General features: G+C 47.1%; 1 protein-coding gene across 1 annotated transcript in view; it reads left to right on the forward strand.

Moving 5' to 3' along the window:
• The first annotated feature begins 645 nt into the window (after positions 1-645).
• Positions 646-21,632, forward strand: part of CHRNB3 (cholinergic receptor nicotinic beta 3 subunit) — a 30,787-nt gene continuing 9,800 nt past the window's right edge. The window contains exons 1-3 of the mRNA XM_061134653.1: positions 646-854; positions 13,167-13,318; positions 14,501-14,545. Coding sequence (XP_060990636.1) covers positions 803-854; positions 13,167-13,318; positions 14,501-14,545 — 249 coding nt within the window. The 5' untranslated portion in view covers positions 646-802. The remainder of the gene's footprint in view (positions 855-13,166; positions 13,319-14,500; positions 14,546-21,632) is intronic.

The following is a 21,632-nucleotide window of genomic DNA, read 5'->3' on the forward strand; positions in this document are numbered from 1 at the left end:
GTACAGAATTATTAACTATGGCCTTCCCAGGTGGCTCAGCCATAAAGAATTCGCCTGTGATGCAAGAGATGCAGGAGATGCAGGTTCGATCCCTGGGTCAGGAAGATCCCCTGGGGGAAGGGCATGGCAACCCACTCCAGTAATTCTTGCCTGGAGAATCCCATGGATGGAGGAGCCTGGCAGGCTGCAGTCCGTAGGGTCACAAAGAGTCAGACATGACTGAGTGACTGGGCACAGCAGCGTTATTAACTACCGTCTCCATGTACAAACACCCCCAGGGCTTGTTTTATACCTGGGATCTGTAGCTTTTGACTCATATTCACTCTTCTTAAGCTGCAAGTCCAAAACGAAAGACGACGGGGAACGCTGGAGGAGAAACTTGCCCTGGCTTTCGTGTTGCGTGTTTTCATTCACGGTTTTTCTCTTTTACACAGATCTCCAACCATGAGCAAAACAGCACACAGCCCTCAGAGTTGTCCGGCTTCACCCTTCACCCCCTCTCCATTGCCCTGCGTCTCTTGGCGGGAGAGCGAATTAATAAGTCAGGAGTTAGGACCCAGAGATAGTTCTCAGACTTACACGATCTGACAGCTGACTGGGAATCAGTGAGGTGTGCTTTCAGAGACCTCGGGCTGATCCGAGCCGGTTTGAGCCTGGTTTACCCTCTCCAGGTGTCCGCGTCCTCTGGGTTCCACTCTGGACTTTGAAGCTTTGTGTTTCCTCTTCAAAACCCCCCTTTCTGATGGAAAGATCCTGCTGTTAAAGAGGAGGAAGGCATTATCTCTCTCAAGCCGGCATCGTAATGCTAGCAGACTTTATTCTGGTGCTCAGCACCCTTGGGGTCACCCACTCAGGTAAGCTCAGGTCGAAGCAAATGAAAACTTGATCATTGCTGGTGCTGATAACATCAGGATTAAAAAATGTGATGTGTAGGTATTTTTAGGTTAATCTTTGAGATAACCTTTAAAAATGTAGCTCCGATGAGTAATTCCATGAAGTCTGTATATTGCTAAAGAAATCATATGAATTCTGTAATGTTTGTACTTTTGCCATTGACTCTCTTATTCCTTTGGAGTCACTATGAGCTTGGTAGGAAGATATGAAAGCAGGGGAAATGTTATCAAGTGCACTGAATGATACTCAGAATTGTTAAAGTATTTGGCATAGGGATTGATTATATCAACATTTTAGTATCATATTTATCATCACTATAGCTGTGCATAGATGCTTCATTGTCCAAAATATCGTGCAGATATAGAAATACTTTTATAAATTTGTGCATGTAGGTGTATTTAGTATGTTTTTTATATCACAGTTAAGCAAATGTCCGTGAAGTGGTGTGAGTTTTCTGTGACTATCTTCCACCAGAAAATAAAGGCATTTTTAATAAAGAATGAGGACAAATAAAGGAGACAGAGGGCATGAAAGGAAAGTGGGAGAAAATAACTGGGAAGTTTAGGGAAACGTGGTCAACATCACCTGCCAGCTTTCTGGGTGTGGAAATCATTTCACTTTTCCTGCAACTTAAGAACAGCAAGCTCTTCCCCTGACACCAGATTCCATACAGAGCCAGGAGACAGATGGTGAGAAGATCTGCTACAAACTGTAGCAGTTTGTATTTATTTGTCACTAGTGTTTGGGCCACATGTAAGTACTGTCATTTTCAGATGGAGAACCAGAGGCACTGAGATCGACTTGCCCAAGTCCTTAAATAACGCTTGGATTTAAAATCCTGTGACTCACACACACACCCGAATATTATTATATGTTCAAAACGTGGCCTGTGCTCAAACCTGGGGCTCAGAAACACACAGAGTCATCTCTAAGTGCAGAGAGCATTGAATCCAGTTTGAAATATCACTAAATCTGATTTCTTCAAAGTCTTTTTTTATTGAAGTGTGGTTGATTTACCGTGTTGGTCAGTCTCTGCTCTGTAGCAAAGGGACCCAGTTATACAAATATATACATTTTTTAAAGTGCTTTTCCCCCCATTATTTTTAATCCCAAGAGACTGGATATAGTTCCCTGTGCTGCACAGTAAGACCTCGTTGTCTGTCCATTCTAAATAGTTTGCCACTACTGATCCTAAACTTGCAGTGCACCTTGCCAATCATAAAACTAATAATAAACTTCTGTGTGTTTTAGCGTGCAATTAATCATACACATAATCAGCTTCTATGCAATTCACATCTGGTGTTTTTCTGCCTTAATTACTAGAGCATCCTATTTCCTATGCAGGAATTGATTCCTAACATTCTTTTCGGCAGAGAAACCATCTCCCGGGTCAGCAGGGCTGGTTAGCATAACCCCTCAGGGTCACCCTCAGCGGGTTCACCCCATGCCTGCTTCTCTGCATGCAGTGACAGTTGCCTAAGACGGTTGGAATCGGACGAGAGCCTGGCCCCCGGCTTTTGTATGTGTGCTGCGGGAGTCTAGAAATGTGTGCCTAGCTGTGTGCACCTGTCACGGATCTGTAACAAGTTCACGTAGTCGCCTGCGGTAACTCTGGAGTCTGTGAGCGTTTCTAGATCCACTGGAGAGTCTCTTTCTGTTTTTAGATCTGTGCCACCTTTCCTTAAGTTCTTTAACTTCTCTACTCTTCGTAAAGAAAACGATGAGTTTCCTTTTCTTACACAAAGCTACCTTTTTCAAATGACAAGGGACAAGCCCTCATTTCTGTTTATCTGGTCTTGGTGGAAGGATTGCTGTCTATGGCCACACTTTTGTCTACTACTCCAGAAATAGGGACAGTATCTTATTCCTCTTCCCATCCTTCTTAACAAAAGATGATGTGTGTTATTCATTGAAAAAATATTTATTGAAGGTCTACCACATCCTAGGAATTGTTCCAGTATGTGGGATGCATGGAGGAATAAAACAGTTGTTCTGAGAAGCTCTCATGCTAGCCAAAAGCCATTAAATATTTATTATTTGAGTCCATCCTGAGGGCTAGGTATACATGTTGGCAGAAGAGACTGTGGTAAGATTTTTTTTTGGATGAGGTAGTGATAATGAATGAAAGGCAAAACCAAAATACTCCAAAAGGTGTTAAACAAAGTATATGCCTCTCTCAACAATACTTGCTGAGATTTGAAATTCTTCAATTATCTGTTTTCTTTCCTAGCCGAGAATAACCAGGGGTGGCATTTTCAGTAAAATCATAAATAATCATGGGAAGTTTCACCTATGAAGTTTGAAGTAGGGTTCATTTATACTATATGTTACAGGTGTACAATGTGGTGACTCTCAATTTTTTAATTATTGCGTTTGTTTATTTTTGGCCGTGCTGGATCTTCATTGCTGGGCTCTTCTCTAGTCGCGGCGAGCAGGGCCCCCTCCTCAATGTGGTGCTCGGGCTTCTCACTGCGGCGGCTCCTCTTGTTGGGGGTCTAGAGCACAGCACAGAGCCGTGTGGCGCACAGGCTTAGACGCATGTGGGATCTTCCTGGATCAGGGCTCGAACCCATCTCTCCTACCTTGGCAGGTGGAGCCTTCACCACCGAGCCCCAGGAACGCCCTGATTCACGGTTTCTAAAGGTGATACTCCCTTTGTGGTGGTGTTCATTTGCAAAGTCGTGTCTGACTCTTTGCGACCCCGTGGACTGTAGTCCTGTCCCTGGGATTTCCCAGGCAAGAATACTGGAGTGGGTTGCCATTTCCTTCAGGGGATCTTCCCGATCCAGGGATAAAAATCCACATCTCCTGCACAGGCAGGTGGATTCTTTACCACTGAGCCGCCGGGAAAGCCACACTTCCTTTGCAGTTGCTCTAAAGGATTGGCTCTATTCCCTGTGCTGTGCATATGTCCTCATAGCTTATTTTATACCTAATAGCTTGTTCATCTTTATCCCCTGCCTCATATCACCCTCCCCTGTCTGCGCTGGTAACCACTGGCTTGTTCTCTTTACCTGTGAGTCTGCTTTTTTTCAGTTATATTCACTACTTTGTTGTCTTTTTATTATCTATTAAGTTTTATCAATTATTCATATTTCAGTGTGAGAGAGTTTGCCAAAATTTTTATAAAAGTGATTATTGATGTGGGATTGAGCAGGGCGCAGAGTCTGAGCCTCCAAAGAAAGGAGAGGAAATAGTCCTGAGGAATAAAGAGAACAGAGTCTCAAGTCGTAGGTTCCAAAGAAAAATTTGTCTCAAGCTGGTTGTGGGCACCCGATCCAAATCTGTCTCGATTCCACCCTCTGGCGTGGAGCGAGCCCTAAGCTCATCACCGTCAGCGCCTGATCCCAGGGTAGCTTTAGTTACCATTACCCGGATCCCTTCTCTGCTGCAGCCAGGGTTGAAGGCCTGTTCTCCAATCAAGGGTGCAGCTTACACGCCGGCTCTTTTTGTATTTGGGGGAGCAGCAAATATTGGCAATAAGGGGATGCATTTGTGGCTGTTTTATGGACATCAAGACCCTGGAGGCACAGAGTGTGTGGGTGGCTGGACCTTCCCCATCATCTATGGCCCCGTTTTCACTGTTTTCACGGCCTGGAATCGGGAGCAGGCTCTCGTCTCTGAGTCTGAGTCCGGGGCCTCTCCATGTGGATAAATATTAATTAGGTTCTTCGTTCCATTTGAGCGATGAGTTTGGCAAGAGACTCGGTGGCCTGAGCCGAGGGCAGTGAGCCCTCCTGCAGCATGGCCCCCACCCAGTTTCAAGTGGAGGAAGTCACTAGTACCAGGAGGGCGCTGCAGCCCTGTCTGTCTGTCTGTCTGTCCACATTGCTCTCAGGTGCACTCTGGTTCACCTTTTTTTTTTTTTTGCCCTCTGCCTGCGGGACTGCTTATCTGGTCCCAGGGGAAAGATTTTGACAAAGAAAACCAAGGCAAAATGGTCAAGTAGAACTGGGAGTTCCCTGGCGGTGCAGTGGTTAGGACTCTGTGCTTTCACAGAGCTGAGGCCAAGGGTTCAATCCCTTGTCAGAGAACTAAAATCCTGCAAGGCACATGGCAGGCAAAAAAAAAAAAAAAAAAAGACTAGGGAGAAGAGAAGAAAGGGAGAGAAAGGAGTTCCGGGGGAAAACAAAATTCCTTTTTCACCAAAAGAGATGGTGAAAAGCATTTCTAACAGGCAGCGCACACTCTCTGAAGATGTATGTGTACATTAGACTGTGTGTGTGTGTTTGTGTGTGTGTGTGTGTTGGGGGGCTACAGGGAAACGTGGGGAGACCCTTGTCCAGCCTGAAGCAGGATGGCTCTGTTCTGTGACTGTAAAGCGCTGGGCAGCCCCCCGCCCAGAGAGTGACCCCAGAGCAGCACCCAGTCAAGAAGCCCACCCACAGCAAAGCAGTAGCCTGCTGGGTGCCCCCTGCCTCAGAAGGAGATTGGGGGGCAGATTACAGAACACTCTCAGCAGGGTCGAGTGTCTCCCCAAGACCACACAAACACCACCCGGGACCTGGTTTAAGAACACCACGCTCCCCAAAGATACACCACTTGAAACAACAGTTTGGAAAATACAGTGCTAGCCCCACAGCAACAAAAATAGCAGTAACATTGAATGTGCACTCATAGATGTGAACTGCTGGAGCAGATTTTATGTGGCAGGGAGACACGCTGGCGGGAACAGTCTTTGCCTCCCCAATCCTTGAAGAACTTCATGAGCTGATGGAAAAGATGGCAACTTGGGAGTCAGAAGACCACAGCGCCCCTCATTCTCTGGGTGACCCCTCCCAGGTCTCCTGGGTCTTCACCTGTGAAGCGAGAGGCTTACGTGTCTTGAAAGTCCTTTCCAGCTCTATGGTCTTCATGTCTTTATCATTTATCTTTCTCTCCTCTTTAATTGATGCTGAAATGCTCTCCCATCCCTCCCCCCAGAAAGCTGACTTTGGGGAACGAAACCCCCACAGCAGAGCGGGGAGGAGGCTCACTCATCTTCCAAGAGCAGTTTTCTGACTTGTCAGTGGATCATTGAGATGTGTCTTAGAAGAGTGATCTTATCTAATGAGTTTGAAATATAAGTCTGTTTGCAAAAATTGGGTTTACACACAACTGCTCAGGCATCTCTTTCTTTCTTTTCGTAATTTGTTTTTGAAGTTTTATGGAAGTACAGTTGATTTACAGTGTTGTGCTAATGTCTGCTATATAACAAAGTGATTCAATTATACGTGCATATATTCTTTTTCATATTCTTCTCCATTATGGTTTATCATAGGATATTGAATATGGTTACCTGTGCTATGCAGTGGGACCCTGTTGTTTAGCCATCCTTTTGTAAAATTAACTGATTAATTAACTTGGCTGCATCGGGTCTTAGTCAGGGCCCAGGGGACCTTCTCTGCTGCACGCGGGGTTTTTCACTGGGCCGTGTGAGGTCCCCTAGCTGTGGCACGCAGGCTTCTCTCATTTGTGGTGCATGGACTCCAGAGCAGGAGGGCTCAGCAGTTGCTGTGCGAAGCTTTAGTTGCCCTGCAGCATGTGGAATCTTAAGTTCCCTGACCAGGGATCAAACCCACGTCCCCTGCATTGGAAGGCAGATTCTTAACCACTGGACCACCAGGGAAGTCCCTATCCATCTCATACATCACAGTTGGCATCTGCGAACCCCACCCTCCCAGGCCTTCCCTCCCTGACCCCCCACCTTGGCAACCACCAAGCTCTTCTCCATGTCTGTGAGTCTGTCTCTGTTTCACAGATAAGTCCATTTGTATTGTATATTAGAAGGAATCCATTTATTTCTTGAGACCACTTGTCCTGGAAATCCTGAGAACATCTGTGGTTCCACAACTTCTGGAGCCACGAGCTGGTCCCGCGCCCCCACCCCTCAAAGAAAATTATAACCTTCTGTGCATTTATTATTCGTTTGCTCATTCCCTAGAATCATCTCATGTTTATTGAGGCCCTAGCCTTGAAGAATCAACATGGAAGTCCTTGCCCTTCCTCATAACATCCCATTTTACAAGAACAAACCAGAAACCTTTCCAGGCCTGTCCTCTACATCTGCTTCAATAACATGAGTGACTTCAGTTTCTATTTGGGGAAGATACAAGGCAGAAAGCATCCAACCTTTGGCCTTTATCTTCTCTTTATTGGTAAGCTCTGTTTTGGTCAAGGCCCTTTTGTACTAGTCAGCTCAGGCCACCATAACAAAATACCACAGACTGGGTTGCTTGAAACAAATTTCTTTTCTCACAGTCCTGGAAACTAGAAATCCATGAGGAAGGTGCCAGCAAGCTTGGTGTCTGGTGAGAGCTCCCTCCTGGCTTGTAAACAGCTGCCTCTGGCTGTGTCCTCACATGACCTTCCCTCTGTGCTACCCGGAGGAGCGTCCAGGGGTCAGCTCTTCTTATGAGGACCCCAACCCTGTCGGATTAGGGCCCCACCCCTATAACTGGATTTAACCTTAATTACCTCTTTTTAGGTCCTATCTCCAAATGCTGCCTTCCCTGGTGGCGCAGCGGTAAAGAAGCTACCTGTCAATACAGTAGCTGCAGGAGATGTGGGTTTGATCCCTGGGTTGGGAAGATGCCCTGGAGAAGGGAATGGCAACCCCCTCCAGTATTCTTGCCTGGAGAATCCCATGGACAGAGGAGCCTGGCAGGCTACAGTCCATGGGGTCGCAAAGAGTCAAGTGTGGCTGAAGTGACTTAGCGAGCATGCATGCTTCCAAATGCAATCACACTGGGATTTCGGGCTTCAACATATGGAATTGATGGGACAAACATCCAGCCCATAAGAGCCAGGACAGAGCTACACCTTTTCCTCCTCAACTCAGAGGGCAGCTCACCTTCTGACGTGGGTCACAGGGTCAGAACCCACACAGTCCAGAGAGCACATCTGCTCGCTTCCCTCTGGAAGCTGGTGAAGAGCAGGGTCCAGCTGTCCTCTCAGAGGGGGTGGGCTTGGGGGCTGCAGGGGCTGGGGAAGGTCAGGTCACAGTCTTAGGAGACCCTTCCCAGCACGCAACTCCCACTGCCTGCAAACCGACAGTGAGGTTATCCCGCCAGGAAGGAAGCTCCACAACCCAGTCTCTGCTCTTCTTAGGATGCTTCTCACATGTCCAAAATCATGATGGCGTAAGACCATTCCAGCGAAGAAACCCATACGGTATGCATGAGTGGTGCGTGTTGTGTGCGTGTGGTGGGTGTTTCATGTGTGTTGTGTGTGATGGGTGTGGTGTGTGTGTGTTGTGCGTAGTGTTTGTGGTGGGTATGGTGCCTGGTGTGTGTGTGGTATGTGTGGTGTGTATATGTGTTGTGTGTCTGGTGTGTGTCTGGTGTGTGTTGTGTATGGTGGGTGTGTGGTGGGTATGTGTGTGGTATGTGGCGCCTGGTGTTTGTGGTATGTGTGGTGTGTGTATTGTGCGAGGTGTGTGTGTGCTGTGTATGGTGTGTGGTGTGAGTGTAGTGTGTGTGTGTGGTGTGTGTGTTTGGTGTGTGTGGTGTGTGTGGTGTGAGTGTAGTGTGTGTGTGGTGTGTGTTGTGTATGGTGGGTGTGGTGTGTGTATTGTGCGAGGTGTCTGTGGTGTGTGTGTGTGCTGTGTATGATGTGTGGTGTGAGTATAGTGTGTGTGTAGTGTGTGTGGTATGTGTGTGGTGTGTGTGGTGTGTGGTGTGTATGTGATGTGTGTGTGTAGTATGTGTGTGGTATGTGTGTGGTGTGTATGTGGTGTGTGTGTGTGGTGTGTGTGGTGCGAGTGTGGTGTGTGTGTTTGGTATGTGTGGTGTGTGTGATGTGAGTATAGTGTGTGTGTGGTGTGTATGTGGTGTGTGGTGTGAGTGTAGTGTGTGTCTGGTGTGTGTTGTGTATGGTGGGTGTGGTGTGTGTAGTATGTGTGTGGTGTGTGTGTGTGGTGTGTATGGTATGTGGTGTGAGTATAGTGTGTGTGTGGTATGCAGGGTGTGTGTGGTGAGTATGTGATGTGTGTGTGGTGTGTATGTGATGTGTGTGTGGTATGTGTGTGTGGTGTGACTGTGGTGTGTGTGGTGTGTGTGGTGTGAGTATAGTGTGTGTTGTGTTTGGTGTGTGTGTGGTATGTGTGGTGTGTGTGGTGTGTATGTGACGTGTGTGGGTAGTATGTGTGGTATGTGTGGTGTGTGTGGTGTGTGTGTGGTATGTGTGGTGTGTGTGGTGTGTATGTGATGTGTGTGGGTAGTATGTGTGGTATGTGTGTGGTGTGTGTGTGGTATGTGTGGTGTGTGTGGTGTGTATGTGATGTGTGTGGGTAGTATGTGTGGTATGTGTGTGGTGTGTGTGTGGTATGTGTGGTGTGTGTGGTGTGTGTGTGTGGTATGTGTGATGTGTGTGGTGTGTATGTGATGTGTGTGGGTAGTATGTGTGGTATGTGTGTGGTGTGTGTGTGGTATGTTTGATGTGTGTGGTGTGTATGTGATGTATGTGGGTAGTATGTGTGGTATGTGTGTGGTGTGTGTGTGGTGTGTGTGGTGTGTATGTGATGTGTGTGGGTAGTATGTGTGGTATGTGTGTGGTGTGTGTGTGGTATGTGTGATGTATGTGGTGTGTATGTGACGTGTGTGGGTAGTATGTGTGGTATGTGTGTGGTGTGTGTGGTGTGTGTGTGGTATGTGTGGTGTGTGTGGTGTGTATGTGACGTGTGTGGGTAGTATGTGTGGTATGTGTGTGGTGTGTGTGGTATGTGTGGTGTGTGTGGTGTGTATGTGATGTGTGTGGGTAGTATGTGAGGTATGTGTGTGGTGTGTGTGTGGTATGTGTGGTGTGTGTGGTGTGTATGTGATGTGTGTGGGTAGTATGTGTGGTATGTGTGTGGTGTGTGTGGTATGTGTGGTGTGTGTGGTGTGTATGTGATGTGTGTGGGTAGTATGTGTGGTATGTGTGTGGTGTGTCTGTGGTATGTGTGGTGTGTGTGGTGTGTATGTGATGTGTGTGGGTAGTATGTGTGGTATGTGTGTGGTGTGTGTGTGGTATGTGTGGTGTGTGTGGTGTGTATGTGATGTGTGTGGGTAGTGTGTGTGGTGTGTGTGTGGTATGTGTGGTGTGTGTGGTGTGTATGTGATGTGCGTGGGTAGTATGTGTGGTATGTGTGTGGTGTGTGTGGTATGTGTGGTATGTGTGGTGTGTATGTGATGTGTGTGGGTAGTATGTGTGGTGTGTGTGGTATGTGTGTGGTATGTGTGGTGTGTGTGGTGTGTATGTGATGTGTGTGGGTAGTATGTGTGGTATGTGTGTGGTGTGTGTGTGGTATGTGTGGTGTGTATGTGATGTGTGTGGGTAGTATGTGTGGTATGTGTGTGGTGTGTGTATGGTATGTGTGGTGTGTGTGGTGTGTATGTGATGTGTGTGGGTAGTATGTGAGGTATGTGTGTGGTGTGTGTGTGGTATGTGTGGTGTGTGTGGTGTGTATGTGACGTGTGTGGGTAGTATGTGTGGTATGTGTGTGGTGTGTGTGTGGTATGTGTGGTGTGTGTGGTGTGTATGTGATGTGTGTGGGTAGTATGTGTGGTGTGTGTGTGGTGTGTGTGTGGTATGTGTGGTGTGTGTGGTGTGTATGTGATGTGTGTGGGTAGTATGTGTGGTATGTGTGTGGTGTGTGTGGTATGTGTGGTGTGTGTGGTGTGTATGTGATGTGTGTGGGTAGTATGTGAGGTATCTGTGTGGTGTGTGTGGTATGTGTGGTGTGTATGTGACGTGTGTGGGTAGTATGTGTGGTGTGTGTGTGGTATGTGTGGTGTGTGTGGTGTGTATGTGATGTGTGTGGGTAGTATGTGTGGTATGTGTGTGGTGTGTGTGTGGTATGTGTGGTGTGTGTGGTGTGTATGTGACGTGTGTGGGTAGTATGTGTGGTGTATGTGGTGTGTCTGAGGCCCTGGGGATGAGGGGCGAGGCCCAGGTGGGAGCGGGTGGGCTCCCTCTAGGGCCTGGGAGGCCTTGGTAAGAACTGGCTGTTTTTCCCCAAGTTTGATGGGAAACCATGGGGAGGGTTTGAGCAGGAAGCTGACATAATCCTCCCCGGCTTTTAAGCGCTGATCTAGCTGCTGGGCGGAAAATGGACTGTGAAAGGGTGAGTGCGGCAATTAGCAGGCAGCACACGGACCCTCGGGGGAGGTGATGGGGTCTGAGGTGAGGGCGGTACCCGCAGGGGAGCTGGGAGCCGTCAGAGCTGCCTGCTGTTTGGAAGGAAGCTAAGCCCGGATGTCCTGTAGGGAATTTGTGAAGGGCAGCCTCCTCTCCCAGAAGGCTTCAGGAAATTTCTATTCTCTATTCTTCCCCCTGCCCACATTTCCCGGAAGGTTTTAGGGCCTGTACGGAGGGCTGTCCTGGCCGCCACCCACTGACCTGCTCTTCAGTGAAGTCCTGCTGGCTAAGAATAGATGAAGTATCCAAGTTTAAGACTGGTTAGCCCTTTGAGTGTCTGTGAGTGTGCTCAGCTGAGTCTGACTCTTTGCAAACCCATGGGCTTCAGCCCACCAGGCTCCTATGTCCTTGGGATTTCATAGGCTAGAGTGCTGGAGCAGATTGCCATTTCCTTCTCCAGGGGATCTTTCCTGACCCAGAGATCAAACCCACGTCTCCTGCATTGCAGGTGGATTTTTTTTTACCACTGAGCCACCAGGAAAGTCCAGCCCTTTGAGTTAGTAAGTGCAAATGTAAGGTCGCCCCTCTACCACTCAGATGCATCTCCATCAGCTTTCTGGCGCAGAAGAGAAAGGGCGCGGCAGCCAGAGCATCATCCCCATTGTCCACACCCTGCTAACCCCGGGAGGGGGTTACCAACTACGCTGAGAATCATCACTCCTCAGTGAAGTGGAGGTCCCACGCTTCTGTGGGAAATGGTGCGACTTTGCTTTTCTTCCCACAAAGAATCTCATGGTTTTCATTGGTCAAATGTGGGAATGTGTCTTGCACGTGACCTCACCCATCATATGTGCATCCGTCAGTGGGAAGAGAAGGTTTTCTGTGGGAAAGCAGACGGTGTGGAATGAGTCACTGTAGGACTGAAGAACATCCTGGACAGAGGAAGGGGGGCATAGTTAAAACAACGAGGGACTTCCCTGGTGGTCCAGTGGTTAAGACTCTGAGCTTCCAATGCAGGGGGCACAGGTTTGATTCCAGGTCCGGGGACTAAGATCCTGCACACGCTGGTGCAGCCATAACTAACTAAGTTTTAAATTTTTTTTTAATTAAAAAATATGTATAAAACAATGAAGATCTTCCTGGTTTGGAATTGGATAGCACAGCCCAACAAAACTGACCTCGAGACCACGTTCCTAAACCACTTCTTCAGTTTGAGAGTTAAAGCTTGAAATTAGGGCTTCCAAACATTTAGGGGCAGAGAAGAGTTGTTAGAAGCAGGCTGTTGTAAGGGAAGTCTTGCGCAGGAGGAAGGGACAGAGTGTTCTGTGACCACAGGCTGGAGGCATGGGAAATGGCCCTGGCCACGCCCTCCCTTGGCTCATTCATTAAGTAGATACATGGTGAGCTCCTGGTGTGGCCGAGCACCGTGCTACGTGCTGGATGAACATCATCAAACAACGTGGAGTGTGCCTGCCCTCATGGACCCCAAGGGCAGGACAGACAAAGACAAATATAGACAGATTGTGAAAGGGACGTGGAGAGGCCAGGCCAGGCGCGGCGGTGGGCAGTGCATGCAGGCAGAGACAGCGGTGGAGGACAAGAGGGGCGCTGTGGGTGATCCTTTGGGGGTCAAGGTGATGACCTCATGATGGGAAAGTCCTGTGAGAAAGTAAAGCTCTGGGTAAAGTACAGAGTCTGCATGCATGCTAAGTCGCTTCAGTAGTGCCTGACTCTTTGCGACCCCATGGACTGTAGCCCACCAGGCTCCTCTGTCCATGGGGATTCTCCAGGCAAGAATACTGGAGTGGGTTGTCATGCTCTCCCCCAGGGAAGAGTATAGAGCCTACTTTTATTTATTTTTTTCTTCCAGTTTCATTGAGATGTAATCAACACATAGCCTTGTGTAAATTTAGGACGTACAGCATATTGATTCAACTTAACGTCCATCACAGAAGGATGACCACAGGATGGTTGATGAAACAGAAGGAGAGTATTTACGTGTGGTTGGGGAGGGAGCTGAAGTGGAATAGGAGAATGTAGACCGGGAAGCCCAGTAGGCTTAGTCTTGCCTTACTGAATCAGGCTGTCTAGAAACACAGGACGGTCCAGCTGGGGGATGTGGGGTCAGCTGTCCCGCCTCCCCGGTTAATTCAGGTCCCCTCCTGTTCATCCAGCCGCTGCGGGATTCAAGTCCATAGCCGAAGAAGAAGATGCACTGCTCAGACACTTATTCCAAGGTTACCAGAAATGGGTTCGCCCCGTCTTACACTCCAACGACACCATAAAAGTCTACTTTGGATTGAAAATCTCTCAGCTGGTGGATGTGGTGAGTAATCCCTGGCCCTCAGCTGAAAAGAACATGCATTCCTTCACCCGTTGTCTAGGCTAAGATTTGATTTTGTTTTCTTTCCTCCTGTCTGCCATTTCAGTCTTAAAAATAACTCAGCGTGAGAGAAAACCTGCCCTGAGAAGCCAGTGAAATGACCCAAGGAGAGAATGTTATTTTCATGGCAACGCTGTTGTAGGGGAAGGGGGGACTTCTTGCTGAAAGGAGGTGGGCCGCGGTTAGGAGGGCATCTCTCTGATGGGTTTACTGGAGCTGCCAAGGTGAAGAGCAGACGGGGCTGAGCCTGGGGCTGCCTCGGTGTCCTCTGGGCCAAGCCAGGGCGGGCAGGGGTTGGAGCAGAGAGAGCCGTGGTGACAGCCCCAGAGACAGTCCCTGGGTGACCCCATTCCCTCCTGGACCCCCTGGGGACCCCAGACCTTTCCCTGACACACCCCCGTGCCTTAATTTTTCTACTGGATTCACACTTCTGCCATGAGCTTCCTGGGGAAATCCGTGAATTTTGATAACCCAAATTCTGCAAATCATGCTACTGCGGTCCCCAGAGTCCCAGAACAATCTTCCCCCATTAGCCATATCCACTCATCATCACTCCCCCTCAACTGACTCAAAGCCCAAGATTCCTTCTATAAAATCATACAAGGCCTACCTCCCATTTAGCTAGTATTTCATTCTGCTTCACACCCTTACTGTGCCTTTGGTTATGCAATTTACACAAATATCACCACAAGGAACTGCTACTTGCTCTCATTATTATTTCATTTTAAACAAAATAAGCCTGATATTGTAAGGGTCCCAATGCCATTGGGCTGCCCTGGCGGCTCAGACGGTAAAGAATCTGCCTTGTAATGCAGGAGACCCGGGTTCAATCCCTGGGTAGTAAGATTCCCTGGAGAAAGGAATGGGAACCCACTCCAGTATCCCTGGCTGGGATATCCCATGGACAGAGGAGCCTGGCAGACTACAGTCCAGAGGGTTGCAAAGAGTCGGACATAGCTGAGTGACTAACACTCACTCAATGCCATTTAACTGTTCTTAAGTTGAGAATCCTTCCAACTTTGGACTGCTCAAAGGTAAGATTTCAAGAAGTCTCTGTGACCAAAAAAAAGAAAAAAATCCAATACACAGTTTCACTTGATTTGAATTTAATTTTCCTTTCCTTAGGATGAAAAGAATCAGTTGATGACAACAAACGTGTGGCTCAAACAGGTAACTGTCAGTCCAAGGACTGTACCTCCTGTCTAATTGTCGCCACTCTTTTCCGCTGAGAAAGGTTCCCATGGGAAAATAATTATTTTAAAGAGTGCATTGAGTTCTTCAGGGAGACATTTGGGAGTGTTGGGGGAAGGGTTTCTTCTTTTTAAAATTGTCTTCCATGCAAGTCGGAGGTCAGTCTGGAAGCTCGTAGGCGCTGTCTTCTTGCTCCTGGAGGGGGGTCTCTGAGCGGGTGGGTGGGCAGGTGACCCTGACTCTGAGTCCCGGGCACCAGTCCCTGGGCTACTTGGAGAAAAGGGGGGCAAGTTCCAGAGTGCAACTTACCCCACTGAAGCTAAGACAACCGGATAAGAAAATCAGGGACAGTAATTCCTCTTCCTCCCCATGGTCCTCCCTAGGATGTTGCCCCTCCCTTAATGCTGTTCTCTAGAAAGAGAAAATGGGATGACAGAGCCCACCCCCCTCCCCATCAACTTCAGAACGAGGTGAAGCCCAGGTCAAGACGCTGAATCCACAAAAGCAAGGGAATGATGTTCAGCGCTCAGCCTGACCACAGCCTGTCTCCTGCTCTTTCTAGAGTTGCCAGGAAACAGTTACCCTTCAAGTAATACCTATGTTGTGTAAAGGAGAAAATATTGGTACTTCTTTGACAGGAAATGAAAAGGCTGATTTAACTGCTTACTTTTTGGTTTTGTTAGCAATTACTTTTTTTTAAATTTTTTGCCAGAAGTCCAAATATTACCTACTCTCCCAGAGATTTAAAATCTAGATATGTTAGCTATATCACTTAATTTTAACATGTGTACATAGCATTCTTCACTTGTTTATGTTGAAATGAGTTAGCTATCTGTTCCAGTTTAGTGCACACTCATTCAGGTCTTTCTGCTAATGGTTTATAAGGAACAATAAAAGACAAATAAAAGGATAAAACACTCTAAGGAGATTTTCTGGACCTCATCTGGGGTCATCAGATTTCACCCACTCGAAGCTTTTGGTCAGATTTGGGTAATAAGTATAAATTTTGCTAGTTTCTAGTTCTCTGATTCTTTACTTGGTGGATATGTTAGCATATTATGAAATGGATCTGCATATTATTTTACTTGTAAATAAAAATGTTCAGGAGAAAATAATAAGCTGGGAATGTAGGTATAAAAATACAATTTAAATAAATAGGGACTTCCCTGGCTGCCCAGTGGTTAAGACTCCAAGCTTCTGAGGCAGGGGTCATGCATTCAATCCTTGGCCAGGGAACTAACCACACGCTGCCTGGCATGGCCAGATATTTTTTTTTTATGTAATAATAATAATTTTTTAAAATAAAATGAATAAATGTATTTTTCAATATACATTCCTTGGGACTTATCCCACTTTTGCACTTTACAGGCTGTGGAATTTGAAGGTATTTTGAGTTCATAAAAGTCAATAAGAAGTCCAGTATTTGCATTTTCACAAAAAGAAGAAAAATTTTTTTCTGTTGAAGTGTAAACAAGCTTAGGAGGTTGGCAAAAATAAAACAGACTCTCACTCCTCCACACACACCTCCTCCAGCTGCCCCTTGAGGTTACAGTCTTACACATAACACAGTGGTCGGGGACCCTTGGCCTTTGAGGTATAGGGACTTCTCACTTGCCTGAGATTTTGGAAACAAGAAGTCATTTCAGGCGAAGAGAACAAGATTAGACATTAAGGGAAGAAACCGTCTTTCTCGGGCTTCAGCTGTTCTTTGGAAACGACCTCCAGCAAAGCGAGGCCCCTTGGAATCGCGGTCTGGTGTGCACCTCCAGGTCAAGACAGAACCGACACCTAAAAATCCCCGAAGAGAGCGAGAGAAACCTACGGGGTGGGGTGAGGGGGGCGAGTGGCTAGCTGACATTTAGAAAAGCCTGCTGGAAACTTGGGTTCCCATGTCATAGAAGTAACAGGAGTAACATGGTTTCATTGCATTAATTTGCAATGGGTTGTCATAGCTCTTATCCATTTACATTTCTGAACCTCTCTAAATTAGCAAAGTGGGTATCATTACGTCTGTTACCGGAGACAGAAGAGTCTGCTTCATCTGGCTAGAACCAGCTTTCCCCAGCTGGAGCCTGTCTGCACATCTAGCCTCATGCAAAACATCCAGCCCTATTTCTAAATTAGAGGAATATCCAAAGTAGGAGAAACCACTGAGAACATGATGAAGCTATGAACCCACTCACACAGATTGGGTTTGGTAGTGGGAATGGCACAATAGGTATTAGCCAACAAGGGCTATGTTATGGTACAAACAGTGTGGGAGCAAAAAAGATAGGAGAATCTCTGGCCTGGTGGCAGGCAGGGAGGGCTGCATGGAAGAGGAGGCATTGGAGCTCCACCACAATGTTCCTTTTATACTTTCTTTTTTATTTTTTTAAGTGTAAAAGAGTAAAGGAAAGGACTAAAGGAAACAGATGGAAAAAGAAGATAAAACTGACATTTTAAAAAACTAGCACTAGTGTTTTACACAGATCTCAGTTTCAGAGCAGCCAAAGACAATGTTAAGATTTATTGAGCATCTGTTAACCTTCCTTAACCTCTGGGACCTCACATGAAGCTGTTCTAAAAAGGCATTTAGGAGAGAATGAGGCTGGGAGTCACTCCATAGATTCCACAGGGTTTATTGAGCACCTACTAAGGGCCAGGCAATCTGCTAGATTCAGGATGTACAGAGCATAAAACACAACCCTGCCTTCAAGGAGAGGATCTAGTGTTAATTGTGTAAAAATAACCTCTGTAATATGATAGACACCATAAGTAAAGTATATACATAAGATACTGAGTTATTACAATAATGACAATGAAATGGGGGACAAATCATGAAAGTCTTCCAAGCAGAGGAGACATTTCGGTGTGGTCCGCAGGATCAGTAGAGGTTCCATGATCCATAAAGGTGGAGAAATTGTGACCCACCTGAATAGGTTTCCCAGAAACATGACTTCCCAAAGCTCTCAACCAGAGCAAAGCTCTAAGAAGCTCATTCCAATCACCTCTGTCTACCCCAGTAAAAATAAAGACAAAAATGACCAAACCTCTCTTTTTTCGTTGCCCTCTCAGACACTGAAAAATGTTCCTTCGTTCATTTCCACGGAGAGAATAAAATTCTGCCTGCTTGGTTCTGAAGCAGGTTTCCTGCAGCATACGCAAGTGAGATGACTGGTGTTTGGTTTTGTTTTTTAACCCGCTTCCTCTGCTCTATCTTCTATTTCCTTCATCTTCGTCTGGTATATTTAGACATTTCTCTTCTATCCTTCCAACCGCAGACCTTTACAGGCACAAATTTAGTGACATCCTGAGAAAGTCCTCTATGGAGAGCTATTTTTGGGTTATTGATTTTTATCTTGCAAATTTGTTTGTCTTCATACTTCCAGAGAGTAATCTAAACCCTAGAAGTCAGAAATAGATTCTTAACACCGACTCACTACAACTCTGTGAAAAGGTCTTTACTGCCCCAGCCACTCAGGTTCCACTTCGTCTTTGTCAAGGGTAGGAAAACCGCATCACAAGCACCTGAAGGGGATGGAAGACAAAACCAACCCTTCCTCACTGACAGGACAGTTGGCCCTTTGCCTGGATGTTACCCTGTGAATAATCACTCTGACAACAGATGTCAAGTGTACTCACTCAACTAGCGCCTCCTGAATACCTACTATGTGCCAGGGCCATATAGGGCACTGGGCCTCAACTCTGGGGGCAAAGTCCACGAGCCAGAAGGTTCTGAGCGACCAGGTGTTACTGTTGCTGAATGTGGGCTGCTGTCCCAGACCCCCGGCAACCCCGGGGACACACCGCTCCCTGAATCTTACAAGGACAGCACCTTGGACCAATGTGGTTTCTCCAACAGCTGATTCCTGTGTATTTCATTAGTTCAGTTCAGTTCAGTCACTCAGTCGTGTCTGACTCTTTGTGACCCCATGAGCTGCAGCACGCCAGGCTTCCCTGAACAATACCAACTCCTGGAGCCCACCCAAACTCATGCCCGTTGAGTCGATGATGCCATCCAACCATCTCATCCTCTGTCGTCCCCTTCTCCTATTTATTTGGCTTATGCCAGGTCTTAGCTGTGTCATGTGGGATCTAGTTCCCTGTCCAGAGATTGAACCTGGGCCCCCTGCATTGAGAGTACAAAGTCTTAGCTACTGCACCACCAGGGAAGTCCCTGAATCCCTGTTTTAGATCACAGTAAGTTCAGAAACATGGAGGCCTCACTGCATGGATCCCTGCAGCTGGTTTTGGAGGAGAAAACCAAGAAGCTGGCTTTTTAAAAAAAAAAAACAAACCTAAAGAAAGGTTGGCCTTGCTATAAGGTCTGGGCCATCTCCCCAAAGCCTAGTTATCTTCCACAACCTGCATGAGCACCTATATGTCTAGGGATTTACCTTAAACCTCTGTCACCATCTTATCTCCTTCCTTTTCCATGGCCTCACTCTGACCTTAGCAGAGGAGGCCCTGCCATATGGTCTTCTGATTCATGTGGACCCTGAGAAAGAATCAAGTGAGTCAGGGACCCAGAGTTTTGCTGCATAAACTTGGCAGGTCACTTCCTCTCCGACCCTCGGTCTCTTCATCTATGAAATAAGGCAACACCCAGCGGCAGTGTCTCTGGGTGGTTTAACGGCATCATGTGTGTGCATGTGAATCCTCTGAGGTCTGGCAGGTAGTGGGAACTCAATAAATGTCGTTTCCTGGTGCCCTCTTCATAGACTTTCTCATCTTTTAATGACAAATCCCATTTCTTGGCCTTGACAACTCAGATATAATGGGAATATGGTGGTGGTTTAGTTGCTAAGTCATGTCCGACACTTGTGACCACATGGACTGTAACCTGCCAGGCTCCTCTGTCCATGGGGATTCTCCAGGCAAGAATACTGGAGTGAGTTGCCATGCCCTTCTCCAGGGGATCTTCCCAACCCAGGGATCAACTCTGGGTCTCCTGCATTGCAGGCAGATTCTTTACCGACTGAGCTATGAGGGAAGCCCCAATGGGAATATGAAACATATAATATGCCATGTTGCTGTCTTTAAGATTAAAATGAATCAACAATAATTTCATTAATTTAGATTTTTTTTTTCCATATCACATAGCATAAGGGATCTTCGTTCCCCAAACAGGGATTAAACAGGGTCCATGGCAGTGAAAGTGCTAAGTCCTAACCACTGGCTCTCCAGGGAATTTCTGACATTAATTTAGTTTTAAGAATTTCACACCTGACTTTGAGGTAACTGAAAATCCCAGGGGTGTCCCAGAGGTTGCTGATCAACCAGAGGTTGCACCAGCAAGGAATATTTGTTTCTTACTATCTTTTGTTCTTGGGATTAATAATTATTTATTTTATAATAATATTTTTTCTAATTATTAAGAATCATTAGAAGACTTCATTTATTATTTTAAAAAGTCATGACAGGTTTTTTTTTTAAGTCTTATGATTTAGGTTTAAATGAAATTTGGTTCTGGATTGTTCTGTAGCTTGACATTTATGAATGATATTTCAGGTAATATATGTAAGAAAATACAATTTTAAGGGAATATATATGATATGGATTTGAAGTTGCACTTTTTGGAATTAAGAAAGCTAGACTGGGAGTATTTTTCTATTTTTTCTCCCTCAGTCCGAGATTAACTTTGGTATTTGGCCCTGACCTCCCCTGTGCTCCCCTGTTCCTACAATAATAACAAGCTCTCAAGCCCGGGACTGCTGCAAAGTGGAGCTGATGTTTGTACAGAGCTTTGAGAGTCTTGGCAGGGACGTGCTGTGTGAACACTGGATACTGTTTCTCATCTCCTGCTGTAGAAAGGCAGAGACAGGAGGTTAATCTCCAACCCCAGGGTTTCAGAGAGAGAAGGGAAGTGACCAGAAAGCCTCACAGCCCCTTAGAGAGCAGGACAGAGGATGTGGGCTCTGAATCCTCATCCTGATTCAGCTGACTTTAGCACGAGCAATGATGCTGTGGCGTGGGGCTCAGCCGGCATCGTGGTGGACCACGTCCTGCTGGAAATTCGGTGAGCCCCTTTGATGGGCATGTTGGCAGGGACAGCATCTCTAGTTCCCCGGTCTGACCTCAGAAGGACACTGAGGTTGTAAGGAATGTCTCTCCAGTCCCGCAAAGGAGCACAGCCAGTGAAGGATGGTCCAGGAGTGGAACTCTAATTCGATATTCAATGCATTCTCTCTCTCGGGTACCCCCAGGAGAGTCCCACTGACCATGAGTCCCACCTGCCCCCCGTTCTTTACTGGTCAAGAACGCACCCTGAATCCACTGGAGCTAATTTTATATCCTCCTCGAGGACTCAGACGTGCCCCTCATTCATCCATCCACTCACATCTGCTCTTCATCCTGGAACAGCATCCTCAGTAGCCCTGCTCGCTCCTCCATGGTACCCACTGCCCCTTCCTGCCCTCTGTCCCAGCTACAGTGTCATCCAATCAGAACCTCCTTCCCTGTCCACTCACTGTCCCCCATCTTTTCACCCAAACTGCCCCCTTTGTGGCAGTGAGCACAGGGTGATGGTTTGCCTGTTAGTTCATGGGTTCTAGAATCTTCCGTGGTGGCTCAGTTAGGTAAAGAGTCTCCCTGCAGTGCGGGAGACCCGGGTTTGATCCCTGGGTTGGGATCCCTGGAGAAGGGGATGGCAAGCCACTCCAGGAGTCTTGCCTGGAAAATCCCATGGACAGAGGAGCCTGGCGGGGCCCCAGGCCATGGGGTCACAAAGAGTCAACACAACTGAACGACTGACACACACACTCCCCACCAGGAGTTCCCACAGAAAGGAGTGTGAGTCTGTCTGGGATGCAGAAAGAGGACTGAATGTTCTGTCACGGGTTCTGGTCTGAGGCAGCCCTGGGCTAGGAGGACAAGGTGTCCCTGCTCAGAGCTGGTATAAGCCTCACATATTTGTGGGATGGATTAATTTCCCCAAAATATCAAGCTTCCTGAAGCTCGGCCTCTGGACTCCCTCGGGCCACAGCTGTCCATCCTGCTGCTGGAGGTGCGATGGGCAAGACAGATCTTTCCAACGGAACCGTCTCTCCCCTGGGGCTTGGCCCATTGCCCTGAGCACAGTCTC

This window comes from Dama dama, chromosome 32, assembly GCF_033118175.1.
Source record: "Dama dama isolate Ldn47 chromosome 32, ASM3311817v1, whole genome shotgun sequence".
NCBI classification, from domain to species: domain Eukaryota; kingdom Metazoa; phylum Chordata; class Mammalia; order Artiodactyla; family Cervidae; genus Dama; species Dama dama.